General features: G+C 56.2%; 1 protein-coding gene across 1 annotated transcript in view; it reads right to left on the minus strand.

Annotated features, from left to right (window-relative positions):
• Positions 1 to 286: 286 nt before the first annotated feature.
• The window catches only part of CHST8 (carbohydrate sulfotransferase 8), a 125175-nt gene continuing 104777 nt past the window's right edge, over positions 287 to 20684 (minus strand). Inside the window, exons 3-4 of the mRNA XM_059381376.1 lie at positions 2429 to 2466; positions 287 to 1843 (exon numbers count right to left, since the gene is read on the minus strand). Of these exons, the coding sequence (XP_059237359.1) occupies positions 737 to 1843; positions 2429 to 2466 (1145 nt within the window). The 3' untranslated portion in view covers positions 287 to 736. The remainder of the gene's footprint in view (positions 1844 to 2428; positions 2467 to 20684) is intronic.

Genomic DNA, 20684 nt, shown 5'->3' on the forward strand with positions numbered 1-20684 from the left:
CCCAGGGAACCCGGGCCAGGTCCCCAGAGGGTCTCCACAAAGTGACGAACAAGAAGAGACCCCAGTGGGCCTCCACGGGGACAGGTCAAGTGTCTCCTTTCAGGATAAATGGGCCGGAACTGAGACCAGAGGCCCCAGGTGCCCTGAATGGGAGTCTCAGATCCTCTACTCTCCCTGCCTCCTTTCCTGTAGCAGGACCTGCAGACGCCTGGCTCAGGCCCCTGGGGAGAGAGAAAGAGTCCCCAGAGCCCGGGGAAGGGGCCATGTGTTCCCATACCAACACCAAGTGTAGACACCTCTACTCTGGAAACCATGTGCTTTATTTGGAATCTCTTTCCGAGGGAATCTCCCCCCTGGCTCATAGAAAAGCTGCAAACCATGTGGTTTGGTACAAGGCAATGGCTAAGGGACCGCAGGAAGTCCCTCACCGCTGGGGCCCTCGTCTTCCGGGCCTCAGACTTCCCCGGCCATCCTGACTCTTCGCTGAGCTGGGTGTATGCAGCTGGGACTCCTGGGGTCCTGCTCAACCCCCGGGCGTCTTCCTCAGCGGAGGCATGAGGAAGTGGGGATGGGACAGGGGCCAGAGGCTCCCCTCCAAGGCCCGGGCCACAGTCCCCCACGTAGGGCCAGCGGCACCGAGCAGTCGCGGCTGCTCCGGTCTCCGGAGCGCGGACAGGTGCGGGAGCGCGCAAGGGCACGTGGGGTGGGGCTGCCAGCGGCCAGCCGGCCCTGCGCGTCAGTACAGGTCCGCAAAGGGCTTGGAGTAGTTGAAAACCAGGTAGTCCATGTAGTAGAAGTCGTAGGTGCGCTGCCGCTGCAGGGCTGAGAGCTGGGTGAAGTACTGGCGGGCGATCTGCGCCGTGGTCCGGGCCTCCTGCGAGTGCCGGTCTTTGAACCGCGGGAAGGTCAGGTTCCGCGGCGCCCGGATGAGGCTCAGGAAGAAGTTGGCGTCGTCCTCCATGCTCTCGAACTTGCCCACGAAGTCATAGTCGATGAGACAGGGGCTGCACAGCCGGCTGACGTGGTCCCAGTGGATGTCCATGCCCACGGGCCGGTGCACGTCCAGCAGGTACTGGACGAACTCGGGGAAGCGCACGCCAGAGCCCGTCCGCAGTGCCTCCCGGGACGCGTTGGCCCGGTAACGGGCCATGATGGCCTTGCCGAACACGGGGTGGTAGTAGCTATTGGGGTGCTCGAACTTGTCGCGGAAGGCGGAGACCAGCCTCTCGAAGGGCTCGCGGACGAAGAGCATCTTGGTGTAGGTGCTGAGGCGGTGAAGGATGCCCTGGCGATCAAAGGTGTCCAGCCGCTTGAGGGCGCCGCCGTAGTGGACAGTATTGTGCGGGATGTCAGCGGTGGACGAGGCCAGCCCCGCCAGCACCATGAGCACCCTCTTCCAGTTGGAGCAGCCCGCCTTGGGCACCTCGCAGTACAGCACGCGGTGGCGGTCCTCAACGAAGATGCGGGACACGTGGCGGGGGGTGACCGCCCGGCGGCTGCTGCTGGCCCGATACTTGGCACATGCCTCCCGCATCACCCGCTTGCGCTCCTGCTGGCTGCGATGCAGGGTGACCCAGTGGCCGTCGGGGGCCCAGGGTGCCGGCCGCGCAAACACGCCCACTGAGCCGTTGGCCGGGACAGCTGCCGCAGGGGGCATTTTCTTGATAAGTAGCCGCCGCCGGCGCTGCCGGGGCCGGGGCCGGGCCCCCGTGTTTAGGTGGGCTTGAGGCTGGTCTGGCACTGGCAGGTGGAAGTCCCTTGGGGCCCGGCTGGACAAGTCTCCGGGGACCTTCTCCGTCGGTGCCTTTGAATCACCATCCTGGGAGCTGCCTGGTGGGACGTCCTGGAGCAAGAAGAGAAATGGTTATCAGCGTGGACGGGCCACTTATCAGCAGGACACTGAGCATCACACAGGTCAGACCCTCACTATGGCTGGGGTCCCTGTCCACTCTGTGGCCTCAGTCTTTTTTTTTTTTTTCAGGGCGAGGGAGGAGACCAGCTGAGTCTGCCAGATGGGACCCCTCTGGCAGAGCCCACATCCAGTCCCTGAAGGCCCCACCCCTGGCTGGCCACGGTCTTGAGGCCAGAGTTGCAATTGTCTTTTCAGCCACGAGATGGCGCAGGCCTCCCAGGAACCTCTCAGAGCCGGGCGAGGGGAACGGGGCAGGGAGCTGGTGGCCGGAGGAGGCTGGCTCAGATTTACTGCCTCTATTAGCACAAGTCCAAAGCCGCCAGCTAACAGGAAGGGGAAATTCATTGGTCCAAAGCCCTGGGCTTTGTTCCCTAGGCTCCTGGGAATGACCGGTCACGTTTTTCTTTCCAAGAATGGATTTGATCTGAGCTCTGGATTTTCTTCCCTGCCCACCCCACCCCCTCCAACTCGCCCCAGGCTGTCGGTGCTCAGATTTATCCGACTCTCAGAACTCACGTTGTAGGGCTGCTGTGGCCTGATGCTGAACTTTATTCCTGAAAAGCAGAGAGGACAGTATTAGCAGAAGTAACATGTGGCTCCCAAGGACCTGTTCACGGGCCCTTAACAGTTGGGCCCCCAGGCTAGAGGGCACTTGGCGTGGGCTCCATGACAAAGCAGATCAGGGGGGCACGGCTCAGTGTGAGTGCCCCTCCACCCCCCTACCCATATGGAAAATGGGGGTGCAGTAAGATGTAGCCCCACTGGCTCCCAGCTGATGATGCCTTCTTAGTGTCTTACCTCCCGATGTGACCTGGAAGGTCTCAAAAGTTGGCCACCTGCTCAATGGAATAGCCAGGAAACCCACAGCACTGCCCCTCACCCCCATGCAACCTCACTGTCATTAAGTCACAGGGAAAGGACCCTCTGAAAGCTCTGTCCCTCCTCTCTCTCTGCTCCACTGGCTCAGCCCTTGCTCTAGTCAATGTGAGCTTTCTGTACCCCGAATATGACACAATAACACCCATACCTTTGCACACACAGGCCTGGGTGTGGAACACACGCCTTCCCTTGGACTGGGGCCTCCCCACTCGCTCTGGGAATTCCCCTAACCTAAGCACCTACTTTGAGATTTTGGCCAGCTCAGCTGGCCATGGGACTCTGGAGTGAGCTAGCCATCTCCTGTTCGCCCTGGTCTCCTACAAAGGGCTGAGCAGAGCCCAGACACAAAGTGACTGTCCGGCAAGCACTTGTCACTGGATGGGAGAGGAGACAGATGGATGCATTGCTGGCCACACTCCACAACGTTCCTTCTTTCCCCAAGGAGGCCCTTTAGCTGGGTTGGGGCTGAAGTGACCCAGGATAACAAGCTCTGGGGAAGGGAACCCCCACTGGGAGGGAAGGATTCTGCTTCATACTTTGTTTTGGGGGAGGTCCTAGGAAAACAAGATGATTTCCTTTGGGGAGACCTGTTTAGGAGTCTTGGCCTCCCTCCCCCATTCCTGACTGGCCACTGAGGCACCAGGGGCTCTCCCTGCTCTTGTGCCATATATATGGCTGCTTCGACCCTGAGGCTTTGGCGAAAGCCACAGTCACAATTAGCACCCGCTACCCTTTAAGGAAGAAAAGGCTTGAACTTCCAGCTGGCATGACACAGCACACCTGACCGAGTTCTGGCTGTTCCCGGGCTATGTGTGTGAGATGTTCTGGCAGCCCAGCAGGTCTCCTGTTGTCTCTGTGTACTTGGCATAGGTCCAGTGGCCAGAACCCAGCTGGTGAAAGAACATCCAGTCCCTGACTCAGGGGGCTCCACCAAGTTCTCCACAAGGTTGTTTTACAGGTTGGTTCTGCCATTGCTGTGACCCTGGCCTCAAGCTGGTCAGTCTGAGGATGTGCCTCTAAATCTTCTTCACTCACCAGCTACGAGGGGAGATGCAAGGTCACCGCTGGGATGGAAAGCCTACATTTCCTGAGCCTCCTGGGAACTTCTCCAAGCTCCAAAAGTGAAACAAAGGTGGAACTTGGGCCCGTTGCCTCTTTCGTCTGTTGCAATAGTGTTCTTGGATCCCTTTGGATTGGAAACAGGGGTGTGGCAGAGGACAGAGTGTACATATCTTCCTGGGCATTCCCAATATGTGTGTACCTATGGAGCAACTCTGAAACAAGGCTTCCAGACTCTTCTGCAGAGGCTGAAGGGAAGCTCCATGTAGAACCAGCTGCACCCTGGATACTGAGCGCAAGCAGGGGGTCCTTGGTTCCAAGACAAGAGTCTCTTAGAATTGAGCACCTTATCAGGGTCCCCCTCTGAGCCCAGAGCCTACTTCTCTCCTGCTGACCACCCCTCCCCTGCTCTGCCTCACCCCTGCATGGGCCTCTTGAGTCCATTTCTTTCTGGCATGTGAGGGTTTCCTCCTGCAGCCAGTGATCACAGGTCCCTTCAGCAGAAGGGACGGGCTGCGCACTCAGGTCTCCTCCACGCTGCTGGGTTTCCTTAATTATTTTCTTCTGGTGACGGCAGCTGCCTCTGCTAAACCACCTCTCCTCAGAGTCTCAGGTACAGGAATTTACTCTGCTTGTCAATCCTGTCAACTTGTCAAGGTACGGTGGCGCTTATTTACATTCCTTTTCGGGAGCAAATGAGTCATGCCAGATTTGGCCAAGAGTGGGACTCAGGAGCCACTCACAGAAGGCACCCTGCCAGCCGGTGGAGCTGGAGGAGGACGTGTTTATGGAGATGTCAGGCCCTACAGCTGTGACCTCCCACTAACACTGTCCTCACAGCCTGGAGGGTGGTGGGCTGTGCGGCCTGTCCCATTTTACCTGTGCAGCCTGTGCAGAAGGATGCTGAACCCCAAGGGTTTTCCAGGTTGGCCCACTTGAAGGCTGGAGAAAATATCCCTCCTCGACCGAACCCGGGCTTGGGGGCATCTCTGACCTCATGGCCACTTTTAACCAGTAAAGCCAAGCTGCAATTGCCCCCTTTGAAAAGAAAAATATTGTCTTGTGGAAAACTCAACAGGCCTTAGGCAGAGGCCAAATTTGCCACAAGCTGTACGTTCTTGACCTTTAAACTTATTATCATTCATTTGGCAAAGATGGATCCTATCCCGTATGGCATTTTGGAATAAAGACAGGAAGTTAATGAAGGAAATGTAACAGGCTCCCCTCCTTGCCAGGGGCCCACTGTCCCTACTTTTTCTGTGGAGGAAGGTAATCTTCCATGCACAGCTTGGATAAAAGCCAAAGCAAAGACCACGCCTAGTTCTGAGTAAGTGAAGGTGAGCAGCCTTGGGTGTCTTGAGGATGGGGTCTGGGTATCCCACAGTGGACTTCGCTTCAGCACTCTGGACAGCTCCATGGCGTGTGGGGGTGGAGGGCAGTTAAGGGCTGCTGCAGCTGCACCCACGAAAGTACCATGGGGCTAGGGAGAACTTGGCTTCAATATAACCACCACCAGCCCCTCCTAAGCCCTCGAATAAACATGCAATCTAGACAGAAACAGCGGGCTTGCTCAACAACATAAACCACAAGCCCCAGCCTCCTTTTCCATCTGATGGCACCCATGCCACCACACGCCTCTGCTGTCTCCCTCACCCCCACCCTGCGACAGGGGAATCCCAAAGTCAGTCGTGTCCATGCTCCACGTTCAGGGGCTGAGCTACCTGTCTTCTCCTTTCAACATCACATTAACAATCTGTGAGAGAGCTCCTTCCCCTGCACGGTAAGAAAAAGACAACCGCTTTCTCGTTCTGGACAGATGATATTTGCAGAGTGGTTGAAACACATGCTGTATGATAGGAGTGAGCGCTGGTGAGAATAAACAAAGCGTGACTCCTTGGGACTGCCAAATGGGCTCCACACTGTGAACTCTTCTCTGGCTCGGGGCTTTCTTCAGACTGTTGGGCTGAAAAGCTTACTGGTTACCTGCCAAGGGGAGGCAAAGGCTGATGATGGTGTATATGGCCAGTTTCTCTTTTCTTTTCCCTCCCTCCCTTCCTTATAAAGACAGAAAACTGACATATCACCTTTCTTTTTTTCTTTTTGAGATTTTTATCTATTCATTTGAGAGAGAGAGAGTGAGTACAAGCATGGGGGAGGGGCAGAGGGAGAAGAGGAAGCAGACTCCCCACTAAGCATGGAGCCTTACTTGGGGCTCCATCCCATGACCCTGAAACCATGACCTGAGCCAAAATAAAGGGTTGGATGTTCAAAAGACAGCCTCCCAGGCGCCCCTGTGTGGCCAGTTTCTTATAATTAGGCTGTGCAGTCTGGGTCTGGGGCAGAGTTACCAAGCGGGCTTTGCAGGCACATGGGCTGTTGGGGAGAGGATGCTGCCTACTCCTCTCCCAAGGAACAGGAGAGACACCTGCTGGGTTTAATCCAAAAGCCCCCATCTCTACTGTCCAGGACCCACTGAAGGTCAGGCTGTGTAGACCAACAACACTGGCATGGGCCGAAACAGGACCCAAGTTCCCAGAAAGGGTGGGAAGGTGCCATGTGAGCCCTTGGTTGACGATGTTTGAGCAGTGTGACTGTTACTCCAACTGCCCCAATCCCAGCCCCAGGCCCTGATCATGGTGAGAGGGTCCTGCTGCTCTGAACACTGCAGGCTGGGGAGCAGGCAGGGCTGTCCTGAAGGAGTCGGAACTGCAAAGAAAAAGAGGTGGGGGAGAACAGAAGGGGCCAGCATGGGCCACGGGGCATGGGTGTGAGTCCACAGTCCCTGCTCTGTGCAGAGTTTCAACCCATGGTCCCTGATCTCCAGAACTACCCCCAACAGCCTCTCCTTGGCTCCTTTTCTATGTCTTGGATCTCCTGGTGGCTGAGCCCATGTGTCCACAACCATCTGGGCTGTCTCACCACATGTCCTCTTATGCTGTCCATCAGGCCAGGAAACTTCCAGGGCTTTCAGGCTGGCCTGAGCCAGGGAAGACACTGGAAACAGAGCCCCCACTGCATCTTGGTGTCCAGCATGTGTGAGATACAGAGTCCAACTTTGGTCCTGGCCCAGATTCCCTGGCAGGTGTGTCTGGTGAGCAGCCTTGCCCTACTCTGCTGTGTCCCTTCCTCCTTAGAAAGCAGTAGCTCCTGAACCTCAGGTGTGTGCCAGGGGGCAGCCCGCATGGTGGGGTGGTGTACGGGTCCTTGCACAACGCTGGGGGGCTGCAAGGTGGGAATCTTGGATGCGGGCAGGAGAAAGGCAGCCAGGAGGTTGAGTGGCTCGCTGCGGTCAGGGGAGGAAGCCCTGAAGGAACAGCCAGGCCCCACTCCACAGGAAGCATGAAGGGTTCTGAAGGAAGGGCTCAATTAGCCCTCCACGACTAGGATCCATGTACAGGGAGGGGGGAATCTCTTAAGGAATTCGCTCATGCAAGTTGTGGAAGGAGCTGCCCGGGCTGAGGGGTCTGTCTACTCCCACCCAGGAGGTGAGATCAGATCTACGACAAACCCAACTGGCTGCCTCCTATTGCCATCTGTGGGGCACTAGAACGGGGCCTGTGGCCTCCATGTGGCCACACCAGCTCTGGCTCTACCCCCACCAGCAGCTCAGGCTCTGCCCTTTTGAGACCCACTACCCCCACATCGGCCTCTGATGCCTCGTTGTGAGCTGCTCCCTTCCTCTGGGCAGGTTAATTTATGCAAATGAGATGCAAAACTGAAGTTTAAACACACTCAGCAATTAGCGGGCAGCCTGGACTCCAGGCACAGAATTCAGACAGAAGGAGCCTCACCGAAGGGTCTTAAATTCTCACTTGTGATCACAGGAAAATCCAACTCATTAAATTCTCTGCTCGGGCTCATGCATGGCCTGGAGACCAGCCTCAGTCCCAGCGGTGCCCACCTCTGCTGTCCCAGGCCCAGGGCAGGGAGACAGGGTTCCCAGCAGGTCTGTGGCCAGAGTGTGGGCCTCGGGCAGAGGCAGGAGGTAGCTGGGCAAGCCACAGGCCCCTCTCCTCCTGCATCAGCCTCTGTGGGTAGGCTCGAACACAACCAAACTCATGGTGGGATGACACTGTAACCCCTGACCTTTGGGCCAGACCAGAGCAAGGGCTTGCCCTCCCTTCGCCTGGAGACTCTGAGTAATAGCTTTTAACAAGGGATCACATATTTTAAAAGAAACGAGAGCAAAAGCACAGCTGTGTGACCTTGGACAAATCCCTTGACTTCAGTGAACCTTAGTTCCCTCATCCGTAAAATGGGATAAAAATGCCCATCTTGCAGGTCCATAAATGTGCACAGTGCTTGGCAAAGAAGAGCTCATGGGAGGGAAGCTGTCGGCTCCTGGTGTTCCCATCACCAGGTCACCTTTGTAGCAGCTGAGTTTTCCCGAGCCCATTCTTCCAAGTCCAGCCCCAGCACCAGCGTGGGGACTCTGGGGTCTGTCTGCGGAGGAGGGAAGAGGGAATCTTCCCGTCTCAGCCTGATGGGCTCCTGACTGCTCTGACCACCACTTGTTTTGTTTAGCGATTCCATTCCCTCGCCTCCGTGATTAGGATCCACGATTCAGCTGGGTCGTTCCCTGTCAGCTCAGCCTTGGCTGTGAATTCCCTTGCAGCTGTCAGAGTGGAGCGCTGGAGCTGCCTGTCAGTCAGCCAGCCAGCCGGTGAGCCAGTCTGCAAACCCAGCAGCTGTCCTGCTGCTCCACACCCCGCATCTGTCCATCGCGTGGGGGGTGCGCTGTCCCTGTGCTTCCCCCCACCCCCGCAACATGCCTGCCTAGACACATGGGAGGGGTCCCTAGCTCCTGCTCCAAAGCTCTCCTATCAGAGCCTGGGGGTGGGGGGCGGCGGTGATTCCTATCATGTTCTGGGCCGGGGGCGGAGGAGGGGGGGTCCTGCACTGCACTGCACCGTACCTCCAAGTGTGCCTGTGTCCTGCCACGGGACATGGTGGGCTCGGGGTGGGGAGGTGTACTCTCACGTTCTGAGAGCTCATGGTATCTGGCTTAGAGCAAGTCATGCCTCTCCTCCCTTCATGTGTTCTTTCAACACCCATGAACCTGGAAGGATTATCAGGAGCCCAGGAATGCCCCTGCAGAAGACAAAGAACCAAGTCTGCGACGCTGGTCAGTGAAGGCACAGTGCCCCCTGGCGGCCATCCCTGCCGCCCCTGCAATGTGTGGGCAGCAAGACCAGGAGGAAGAACTCAGTGGCGCTGGCCAACGCCATTTGTCCTTTCGTTCCACAGATGGAGCAAAACACACCTGTGTGTGTGGCCGGCAGTGGCTTACACACTGGTGACAGGGTCTTGGCAATGAATGGGACCGTCGGGGCCTCTGCTCTCAAGGAGCTTATGGTCTAGCAGGGAAATGGCAGCAATGGGGTGAGCGACAGTCCACGTAGGGTAGAGATGTCAACAAGCCCAGGGCGCCAGGGGAGGTCTCCTCAAAGTAGGGGCCGTTAGTTGGCACCTGAGGGTAATGAGGGCATTCCTGGCAGAACTTGGTGGTCTTAGGGGATGAAGGGACATAGAGGCTGAAGGTGTCCAGAAATGATGGGACCACTGAGGGTGGCGGGGACAGCAAACGAGGGGTCCTCTGGGCCTGGCAAAGACACCCGATCTGATCTCCTAAGGCCCGAAGAAAGTCTACAAAGGCTTTTTGGAGCTGGGAGCTATTTTGAATTTAAGGACCATTCTGAGATGAAGAGCTGAAGATGGAAACAGAAAGGCTGGTCGGTCAGCGGTGGCTGCCACCATCTGGGGAGGAGACGTCTGAGGCCCGGACCCAGAGGCTGATGGGGGAATTCGGAGGACAATTTCAGGAAGAATAAAGGGGGAGGGGCTCATTTGCAGTGTTGGCGGATTCCTGCAGTGTAAACGCTTCCTCCCGGGCAGATTCCAAGCTACTGATGGGAAACGGGGTTGGGTCCTCATGGGCTGGTAACAGCCAGTTCCTGCACGCCACTGAGTCCGCACCACTTGGGGACTGATTGGGAACAGAACAAGGGAGATTTGGGTTTCTAGCGAGAGCATCGGGATGCTGGTGCCATTTCCTAGTAAGGGGAGCTGATCCTCATTGAGTCTGAGACGCCGTTGGGTCTCTGAGTGTAGATGTCCAGAGGTCAGATGGAGGATGGGGAGGAGCTAGGGCAGATGTATGTGTGTGCGAAAGCACAGTCCACAGCCCATGGTTGTCCAGAGCCTGCTGAGGGGGAAGGACCAGCCCTTCTCAGCGAAGGGAAGCAGACCTGCGGCAGCCCATCCCCAGTAGCCTTGGCTGCAGGCCCAGCAGAGTCTGCCTGAGTCTGCCTTTGTGCAGAGCCCACAGGGAGCCCCTCCCTGCCCATAGGGGCAGCCTCCTGACTGCTGCGGCCCAGGCCCAAGATAATGATCGGTTGAGCTCTAGCTGGCTTCAGGATGTGTCTTTCCGGCCGCAGCGTCAATTACCGAGCTGCTCTGTGGCGGCCAGACCTGCCACAGATGCTGCTTTCGATACTCTGAGAGCCACAAAAGTGAATCTGTTCTAGCTGATGCTTCCTTGAAGCACCCCGCTCCCTAGCAGATCTGTTCCTGCAGCCAGAGCCACTCCGTCCGCAGGGAGCTCTCCAGCCCCCATGGGGGAGTCAGGCTCCTAGAGGTAGGGCTGCAAAGGAGCTGCCCCGGGGCTAAGGTATAGAGACACCAATTCTCGGAAGAGTCCCCAGAGGCTGCATACGGGTAGTCACCGCTGTCCACGGATTGTACCCAGACGGGCCCCAAGACTGGGGCCCTCCCCACCCCCAGCCCAATGCGAGCTCCCTACACCAGAGCCGCAGCCCCAGGCTCTCCTCCTGTGCCATACAGACCTCTGAACAGCAACGGCATTTCAGGGAGCATCCCGCGTGCTCTGAGCAGAATGGAGCCTCTGTTTGCAAGGGGAAGCCCGGAGGTGCTTGGAGCACCGTGCAATGGGAGGGGGGCCCTGCCACGGGTCCAGGTAGCTGCAATCCACATCGGAGAAGAGAGGGGACTCCCTGTCCCCCTGAACATCAAGTTAGGTCCTGCCAAGGACTGGGCCAGCAGCACCTCAGGAAGCTTCTGGCCAGCTTCCCTGGGGGTAAGGCCTGGAGAACAGCATTCGTCTTGGCCTTGGTGGCTGCTGACTGTGGGGACACCACCGTCCCTGGACATCTAGCCAACACCCACCTTCTCTCCCTTCTGGCTGGCCAGCCATTGGCTCTGCCCAGCCTGGTGCCCTGGGTTCTGGACAGCAGATGGCCACACTGACCACAGCACCCCCAGGCCATCCTGGGGAGCAGACACCCTCTCCACTGACTGTCGCACCACAGCGGGCTGGGCTGGGCTCCACACCCCCATCACACATGCTTGCAAAGACTCTCAGATCTGTGCATCCAGGCCCCCGGGTAGAGGGGCCTTGTGTACACAGAGCTCCCTCTGGGGGCAAGTGGGGAATGGCCAAGAAAAGGGGAGGTCCCAAAGAAAGGGCAAACCTGGAGAGGGTTCTTACAACGTATTGCAGGTGAAGGATAGGGAGCCTGAGTTCAGGCAGCCCAAGAGAAGAAAGGGAGGCAGGGCTGCGGAGCTGGGTGAGTCAGGGCGGAAGGGGAGGGCAAGAAAATGTCTGTGCCCCACATGCTGTCAGAGGGTGGTCCGGGGGGACAGAGAGGCCGACAGAGGACAAGACCCAGCCCTGAATTGGGCCACGTGGACCCAGAGGCACAAGACTTGGGTAAGGCTTGCAGTGAGGAGCTCTCAGCTGGAGACAGAATAGCGTGGGCCAACACTGTCCAGACACAAGCCGCGCATCCCAGCCCTGTGACGACCAGCATCCTTGAAACACACGCAGCCGACATAACGCCGGGTAACAACACCCTCGTTAGCTCTGAGCACAGGAATATTAAGTAGAACTAAACCTGAGAAATGTCACCCAGAATTTTCACAATTACCATGTGCGCTGAGAATTTGCCCAAGTCTTTGAGGCGATCCCTCAGCCGAGACCCTCAGTCTCCTCCCCTCCCCAGCATTTTGGGGGTGCCTCCTTAACTGTGAGAGGCACCATCTTCCTGCTGGGAGCCCGATTCTGTTTGCCGGGGCGGGGTGGGGGTGCACAGTTCCCGGAAGGCACTGTCTGAGGTCCATGAACCTCCCCCTTCAAGCTCAGCAGGTGTCTTCTGGAAATTAGACCCTCCGGTCTTGCATATAAAATATGGTCCTCCGTAATGGATGCTCCAAGGTGGCGGGGGTCTCTGTGCAAGGAGAGCTGAAGACAGTTCTGAGCTGTTTGCCTGCTTCCTTTGAAGTCCCACCAGCGGCAGCTCTCAGGACGACGACGCGAGCCGTCACAGGCACAAAGACGGCCCCACCCGGATGCGTGATTCTCCTGCAGAATTAAGACTCCCGTCTGGATTCCCTGGCATGTGTTTGGGGTATCTCTTTGCGGTTGTGAACACGCTGTTCCAAGAAACAAAAGCAGCCCGGCGTGTGCCTCCGGCTCGCCATGCCCGTGTGCGGTGCCGACGAGGAGCTGCCGTGGAGGTGTGTATGAGCCCGTCCTCTCTAGAATGAATGATTTGCTTCCCAGGCAAGGGCTGCTCAGCCCACTGAGGCATCTTCTGCAGGATTAAACGTCATTCCTTCTAATGACTTGATTTATGTCTAGAGGTTTGGAGCTCCAAACAAAATATTGTGATGATGGCCATAAATCACGCCAGGGACGCTTACAACGGCAACGAGCTTGTTTTCTGTTTGTTGGGGAGGTGGCTGCAGAGCGAGGGGTGCTGTGTAATGGTCCGCGTGGGGCAGGGAGGGCACAGGACCCATGGAGGTGTGGGCGGTGGGTGGCATGGACACGGTGCAGCAGGCTTGAATGCCTGAGGCTTTTGTGAGAATTTGTGGTTGGAGATGGCAGGGATTTGGGAAGTCCTGGGTGCTGGGGACCACGCATGGGGGGCGGACTTCCTGGGAACGTTATTTCCAGCTCTCAACCACTGTCTGCCCGGCTGTACCCCTAACTAGGGGCGGGAAGTCAGGGCAAGGAATTCTCCCGAGGATTACACCTTTCCTCTGGGCTCAGGACAGCTTCTGGAATACGCTGAGGCCATTTTTCAGTCTGCAGCCCTGTCCAGGGTGGGGAGAGACCTGGATGGACCAGGTCTGCGGGGTTGAGCTCCGCAGGTGCAGGAGGACCCACCCGGCTCCAGACAGATGCCCCTGGGCTGGCATTTCTCACTCTGAGGATCAGATTTCCACCGAGACCTCGCCCTCCTCCTCCGAGAGGAGCTCAGAGGAACACTGCCATCAACGTCAAGGTTCGGGAAGAAACAGGCAGCTCTGTTTCCCCAGTGCCCACACTTGGCTGAAGTACTCTGTCAGAGATGCTGTCACCCATGCCCCCAGCATCTGGGACCGGCTGACCCCGTGAGGCAAGGGCAGAGGCTGGAGACGGCGTGGTGGGGGGGAGGGGACACATTTGGGGGACTGTCACAGCACAAGAGGACCATTTCCACCAACCCAACTACAGCTCTGTTCTGGCCAGAAGTCTGTTAAGAAGTGTGAGCTTAAAAAAAAAAAAAAAAGTGTGAGCTTTCTCTTTGGTGAAATTAATCTTGCCCCTGGCATCCAAGCTCTGGGAAAGATGATGGGAAGAGGTGGGCCTGGGGTCAAGTTTCAGGGAAGGTCAATTCATCCCAGGGCAACACAGCTACTCCCCCAGGTCTTCTCCCCTTCAGGCAGAGATATGTTTGCACAAGAGCCCATGGCTGAAAATACCACATCAGAGACACTTGGCCTCTAAGAAGTCATGATATAGGGTGACTTGGGGATGCTGGGCATCGTGGGGAAAGTGAGCCATTACCAGGCATATGGCCCCAGCCCCTGTTCATGGCACATTTAACTGGGAGTTGTGGGTGGGGAAATCAGGGTGTATGTGTGTGGGGGGTGGGCTTCCATGTCAGATGTGATGGGGAGAGGACCTGGGGGGGGGGGGGGCCACACTGATGGCAGCTGGGCTGGGGTGTGGGCGGATGGATGGATGGATGGATGGTGAGTGGGTGACAGGTGGATGGTGGATGGATAGTTTGAGGTCCAGAGGAAAGGACTTGAGATGCAGGCCAGGCAAGCTCTAGGGCTGGAGAGGTGGGTGACTGGAGGAGAGATGGATGGGGAAGCCGTGTGCCACAGACAGGCTCCAGTCCAGCCCCACCAGCTAAAGGTGCATCTGGCTCTTCCCTCCCTGTAGGCAAGAGGGACAAGACACTCAGGCTTTCCTGACCATCTTTGGTTTTCCTGAATCTGGCCCAGGTGACAGCTCCAAACTGAAGGTAAGCCAGGGTCCCTAGTGACCCCGCTTGAGCCCTGGGAGTACCCTTTCCCTTTCTACCCAATACTGGAAGCAATCTCCAGTGTCAGAAGACAAAGAGAGCTCTGTCCGTCTTTGATTAAAACAAGGGCAAAAAAAAAAAAAAAATGTTGTTTATCTTCTAAAGTCTGGCAAATTTTGATAATGAAATCTTTAGAATGTATAATATGGAAACCTTTCTAATTCCAGGCAGATAAGGAATAATGGTAACGTATTTCAACTTCAGAAGCAAGAAATAACCTTTTATCACCTAATTTAACAATGTTACTGGGAAAATATGGTAGGAGAATGTAAAATGCTATTTAAATGATAAAATATGCTGTCTTCGATGGCAAGGATTTTAATTGCCACAATCGGAGTCCAAACACACTTTCACGCCAGCGCTGACAGACACTGCTAATGACGGTGTCCATAACGAGGCACGGCGGAGAGGGTCAGCATTGACTTCCACCGTCTCCCCGGGGAAACTGCCAACACCCGACAGCTGTCGGGCTCTGCCGGGCTCATCAACATCACTGCCTTGTGAAGTAGGAATCGGTTCTGATATTAATATTAATCGGCCAACACATTAATATTAATCAGTTAATATATACTTCCCATGACAACAAGAGATAAAGGAATCTTATTATGTGGCGGATCCGGAACGTGGAGTATCTGAGTGTATTTCCTTGGGACACGAGGCACAAAGGAGCCTAAGCCTCTTAGGCGTGTCATCTCCGCAGAAAACGGACCTGGGCGCACGCGTGGGCCAAGTCACAAGCAGGGAGAGTGAATTCCTCTCCGCGGGGCAGGGAGAGGTTTCTCCCCCAGTCAGTGAGCAAGACGGTGGGATGGTGGTGGACATGGGCGACCCCGATTATCTTTTCCACTTGGGATACAGCAGGCTGCCCAGAACGGAGCCCCGACTTCCCACAACAGGATGACTCTGTCCTGACCCCCAACCCACCGGGCCCTAGAGGCGGGGGCTGGTGTGCCTACTCCATTCACATGGAAGCACTGAGTCTCAGAGAGGTTGGCTGTCTTGCCTTCGTCCACACTGCTGGCTGGGAGGGTGGCAGAGCAGGGGCCCGGGCCAGACGCGACCCCATGTGCCCTTGTTCTAACCATCAGTTCCTGGGGACCCCTGGGGTGGCCTGGGAGGCGGTCACGGCACGCCTCACACAGCCATCCCCTGTGAGAACAGGCACCGGGTTCTTGGTCTTGGGCGGCCCACCCTGGGGTTTCCTCAGAGGCCAGCCGGTTGGGTGGGGGTGGGGAGCAAGCAGGGGTGTAGAGGCAGAGCTCTCTCCGCACACGGTTCCGTTCTGCACGCTTCCTTGCAGACAGCCTCCACCGGCAAAGGCACATCTGAGCACAATTAACATTTTAAGCACTAATTATTTTACTTGGGTGTCTAAGTCTGAGGATCCTTCAATTTCAGTATAATTGGAGAAAAATGGTCATCAGTTACCGAACAGCAGGGGGGCGGCTCCATGCTTCCCCAACACCAAGCCAAGCCGAGAATCATCTGAACATATGGGTCCCCGAAGCAGCCGCCGGGCAGCCGTGCCAGGCGAGGGTGCGGTGGGTGGGCCTTGGGCACCCTGCCCTGCCGTCCCTGACATCTGCTGGGAAGGCTTTTGGGCCCAGTTAATTACTCGCCTTTTTATCTTTTCCATTTTGTTCCATTTTCTGCAAAAGCATCTGTTGCAAGAAAACCAAATGCAAGAGGAAATGGGATTCATTATTAAAAGGAGAGCTTATAACGTCCCCTTCACTCCCCCTTGTACTTGATAATAATCTGAGCTCATAATGAAATCCTCAGGCTCTCCGTGTCATGGCTAGAAGGCTGCAGGGACCAGTGCTGTCCTGGAAAGGAGGCTTTGGTTTGAGGGGCTTGGGCTGGCACCCACCGTCACCTCTCCTCTCCCTGGGTGGGTGGGCGCCCGGCGTCCAGGGTCTCATGGGAGAACTGTGAGGCTTTGGTGCCCAGACTTGTGGAAAACTACAAAGCATGTTTGGTTTTGCTTTGCCTTTTTTTTTTTTCTTTCCCCTTTGGTCTCCTATGAGCAACCAATTAAGAGAATCAATAGTTCTGAACTCCTGACAGGGAGACTGAGAAGGTGGGCCTTCAGGAGCCTGGCTGCTGGTGCAGTGGGGGTGTGGCGATCTCTTTGGGGAGCCTCTGGGGCTTGGCTGGCCCAGCTGGAGGCCTGGGGGCTGGGGGCAGGGGGCATGGAGAGAGGAGTGGCCCAGGACACAGGGAGATGCTAACTCAGGCCCGGATAACCCCAGAGGGGAATGACCAAGAGACCCTGAGGAGAAAGGGTCTGTCCCCTTTCGTGCCTTTGCTAGGGACCAGCGCGCCTGGTTAGAGCGTCTAATTTTGCAGACGGCTAGGAAAACTGAGTTTAGCTGTAACCCTCCCCGCACACTTGACAGGCCCCTGTTCAAGAATGCATTCTCCCAATCTTCCCTGACCCCTGGAACCTCACTCACGAACTCCAAGACGGTCTCCTAAGTGCCACCATCCCCCTCAGACACTCCCTTCTTGGGTCTTTCTCTCTCAGGTTCCAGACCTCTCTGCCTCTCCTCAGGGAGCAGTCCCACGTCTCAGGCAGGCCTGATGCAGTGCACCCTGACATGGAGTCTGGGTCCTTTCCGGCCTCACCCCATGGCCTCTCAGCCCTGTGGTCCCTCAGTCCCATCAGGGAACCTGGGGCCTGGGGCCACCGCTTGCTCCTGCTCCAGGCTCCACAGAGGCCCTCAGGCCCCACAGGACTGCCGCGAGGCAGCTGGTGAACAGATGGAGGTCAAGAACCACTCAGAGACCCAGAGGGCCTGCCACAGCCCCTTGCCTGACGGCTGCGATGCCCTTGACCCTTTTGTGAGCCACCGGCCCATACCCTCTACAAAGGGCCACACTCCCCTTCCTGGAAGTCTGAACCTGGACTAGAAGGCTGGGTGCCCCCGCAGCCTGGGGCCTCGGGGCAATGCACCCAACCACAGTGCCCCCCCTCCCCAGTGCCTCCAAGGCAAGATGTGGGTGGGCTGGCTTGTCGACGGAGGGGCCGCCCAGGGACGGGGTGAGCAGAGCCCGGCCTGGCTCTCCCCTCAGCTGTCTTCCTCAGCGAGGGCATGGATTCCAGGTCCCCACTAGCTGCAAAGAGCCTGCTGCACTGGGCCCTTACAGAGGCCCATGGGGTCAGGGCCATGTTGACCCAACTGGGCACATGAAGAAATGGAGATACACACAGGTTAAGCCACCGAAGGGTACACAGCTGGTCGTGGATAAACCAGGATTTGAACCCAGCTGTCCTTGGCCCCAGGGTCTGTTCTCTCCTCCACCTGCTGCTTTCTCATGGTGCTTTCTTCGCTGGTGGCAGCAAGGTGGGGATCCCACAGGGGCCTGCCGAGCATGGGACAGGGCATGCCTTTGCCTCCTCTCCTCAGGGCTCAGCATCCCTCCTCCCCAGGTGTGCTCCCCTCAGGGTGGGACTCTCCCTGTGGCTCTCCCTCCAGCCTCAGCCCAGGACTTATCAGAAACGGCTTCTGGAACTTCTCTGATGCCCTCAAGCGTCTGTGCGTACCTCTGGGACGTGAGCTTTCCCACCTGACTTCTTTCTTCAGACTCTCCTTGTTCTCCACCTTTAGTCCGAGGTGCTGTCGCCTGAGCTGGGGTCCCTCCTTCCTGGCACCAGCCCCCCCCCCCCCCCACAAGAAGATCTGTCTGCAGCCCTGGTTTTACCATCTCTACAATGAGCAACCAGGGATTTTGTACCCAAAGACCACTGAGTCTCCCAGACAGCAGGACAGTGCGAACCACAGGGCCCACAGGCATGGAGAAGGTGTAAGCAGAACCCCTCCCCACCCCCACCTTGGTATTCACGCAGTAAGAGCCTCTGGGTGACCGGGCGGGAGGGGGCGGCCCACGCTCTAGCTCCACCTCCCCGGCTGGGAGCCCCGCCCAGACTGCAAGCAGAAGCCGAACCTCAGGAAGGAAGGTTTTGCTGAAGGGGCAAAGAATTGCTTTGCGGGGAGTAGAGGGGAGGCTTGGCGTCAGGCCGAAGGACAGCTCTCACCTGTGCTCTTGGTGGGAGGGGATACCGCACAGGACAGTCTCCCCACGGCCCCGCATTCACTTCCTCCTGCTGCCCATCTGAGCAGACCAACCTCCATCCGGCGACCACAGTCCCCCCCTCTCCCCGACAACACTCCTTAGGACTGTGAACTTGGTCTAGGACTGCGAACAGTCTTCACTCTGCTTCCACCAAAAACCCGTACCCCGTATGCGCAGGGGACATCGAGCTCAAAGCTTTCCGTAGAATTGTTTCTGTCATGAAACATTTCATTCATGCAAAAGAAGATAGAATTCTCTGTTAATCGTTCTCTTGCCTTTTTTTAAAGATTTCATTTATTTGAGGGAGAGAGAGAGAACATGTGCGAGCGAGCACAAGCAGGTAGAGGGGCAGAGAGAGAGGGAGAAGAAGGCTTCCCGCTGAGCAGGGAGCCGGATGCGAGATTCCATCCCAGGACCCCAGGGTTACGACCTGAGCTGAGGGCAGACGCTTAACCAACTGAGCCACCCAAGCGCCCCCAATCGTTCTTTTGTCTTTTGAAATACTATTATCTGCACGTGCCTATACCCCTAAGCAACTTATCAACTACTTTGCAACATAGTTTACAATTGGCCACCATGGGAGTATTTACACCAGAGAAAGGAGTGAATGCGACCCATCAGGACTTTGTCCCTTGCGTCCAAAGCACGTTTGCCACCTTGTGTTTGGTGGTAGAACACCTCCAGGAGGAAGGCATTGCCTTCCAGGGGGGCCTCCCTGTCACTGGAAGTCAAGCTTCTGATGAAGGACTCGGCTGTGAGCCAGCAGCTGCCCAGCACGGCTGCGGGGCTGGGGGAGGGGGGCGGAGAGGGGCGGGGCAGAGGGGGCGGGGCGGATGGGGGGCACACCCACCTTGAAACAGGTCTGGGCGGGGCAACCGCAGCGCAGCAGCTCCTACAAAGGACTCGTATCAAGGTCCACACTCCAAGTGACCCCACAAATCTGTCCACTCATTTTTTATTCTGGGACTCACACAATTTACAGGCCACTCCCTGGAGTCAAGCACATACTTACCAGAGCTCTTCCCAACCTGAAATTATTTATGATTTGGCATTCAGGGGGGAAAAGCAATTTTCTCACAATGTCTGATGTCATGATATATTGTCCGTTTGACATGCATGTGCCAAAAACGATCGTTCTGCCGTTCTGCCCCTCAATTGCGATTACCCTGAATTAAAAAAGGAGAATTAATACTGTTTCGCAGGATGCTACCTCGAGTAGCATCCAAAGAAAATGCCTCAAGAATCTTCTAGAAAATAATACATGCCTTGGAAGAAATTATGAAATGCACCAGTGATCTGGCCGGATCCTTGTTTCCCAGGGTTCTTTTGTTAAGTGATGCTGGAGGAAGGGGTAGCTGTTGGCCCCAGCCTCACCTGGCTGCATGGCTGTTCACGGGTCCCCCTTTCTGCCTGCACTTCACTAAGGACAGCACTGCCCGAGTCCAGGTGTGCTGGGACAAGAAACTCTAAGAATGTGCCCACCCACGAAGAATAGATAAACCAAGGATGGCATTTCCATACAATGGAATGCTCCTGTCCACAAAAAAGAAACAAGTCACCAATACACATGACAATGGGGTTGAGGCTGACAAACACTCTGAACAAAAAGAAACCACAGTGTACATACTGTAGGGTCTCACTTATCAAATTCCACAATAGGTGAAACTAATCTCTAGTGACAGAATAAGATCACGGTTGCCTGGGGGACGGGGACAAAGGGGTGGGGGATGAGTGAGCAGGGGCATGAGGGAATGTTCTGGGGTGAGGGAAATGTTGTAGATCTCGACTGGGGTGATGGTATACATTTGTCAAAGCTCACCATGAATGTATTCTCCTGTATATACATTATACCTCAATTAAATCGCTAAAAAATTGTGTGAACATATTTTAGAACTCTAAAGTGCTATGTGGGAAAAAAAAATATGCTATTTCAGTTTTGCAGAGATCACGCTTATATCTCAAAAACCAAATGGCAATACCTGGAAGGAAAAAGCTTTTATCAAACTGAAAAAAGGACTGAATTCAATAGCATCAGCTATGGTTAACTTTCAATGATCCTGGAGTAAGCAAAGCAATTTGGAAAAACTGTCCCCTGCCCCCCAAACTAAGCCTCGGGCAATCCTTGTCATATGGGGCTGAGGAGATGGGGTGAGTGGGGGCTGGGAGCCAGAGGTGACTGGCTGCAATCAGATGAAATTTGGGGGATGATGGGGTGTTGTGACTGCCATGGAAGCACAGTGACACGGCTCACAGCCCAGTTTCCGTGCAGAGATCAACTCTGGGCTCTGGAAGGTCCCCTCATCGAAGGCTACATCTTCTTCCTGGAGGCTGCCCGTAACCTGCAGTGGGCTGATGTGAAGTAAACCGTCTCAGACCTC

Source organism: Mustela nigripes, chromosome 17 (genome assembly GCF_022355385.1).
Source record: "Mustela nigripes isolate SB6536 chromosome 17, MUSNIG.SB6536, whole genome shotgun sequence".
NCBI lineage: Eukaryota > Metazoa > Chordata > Mammalia > Carnivora > Mustelidae > Mustela > Mustela nigripes.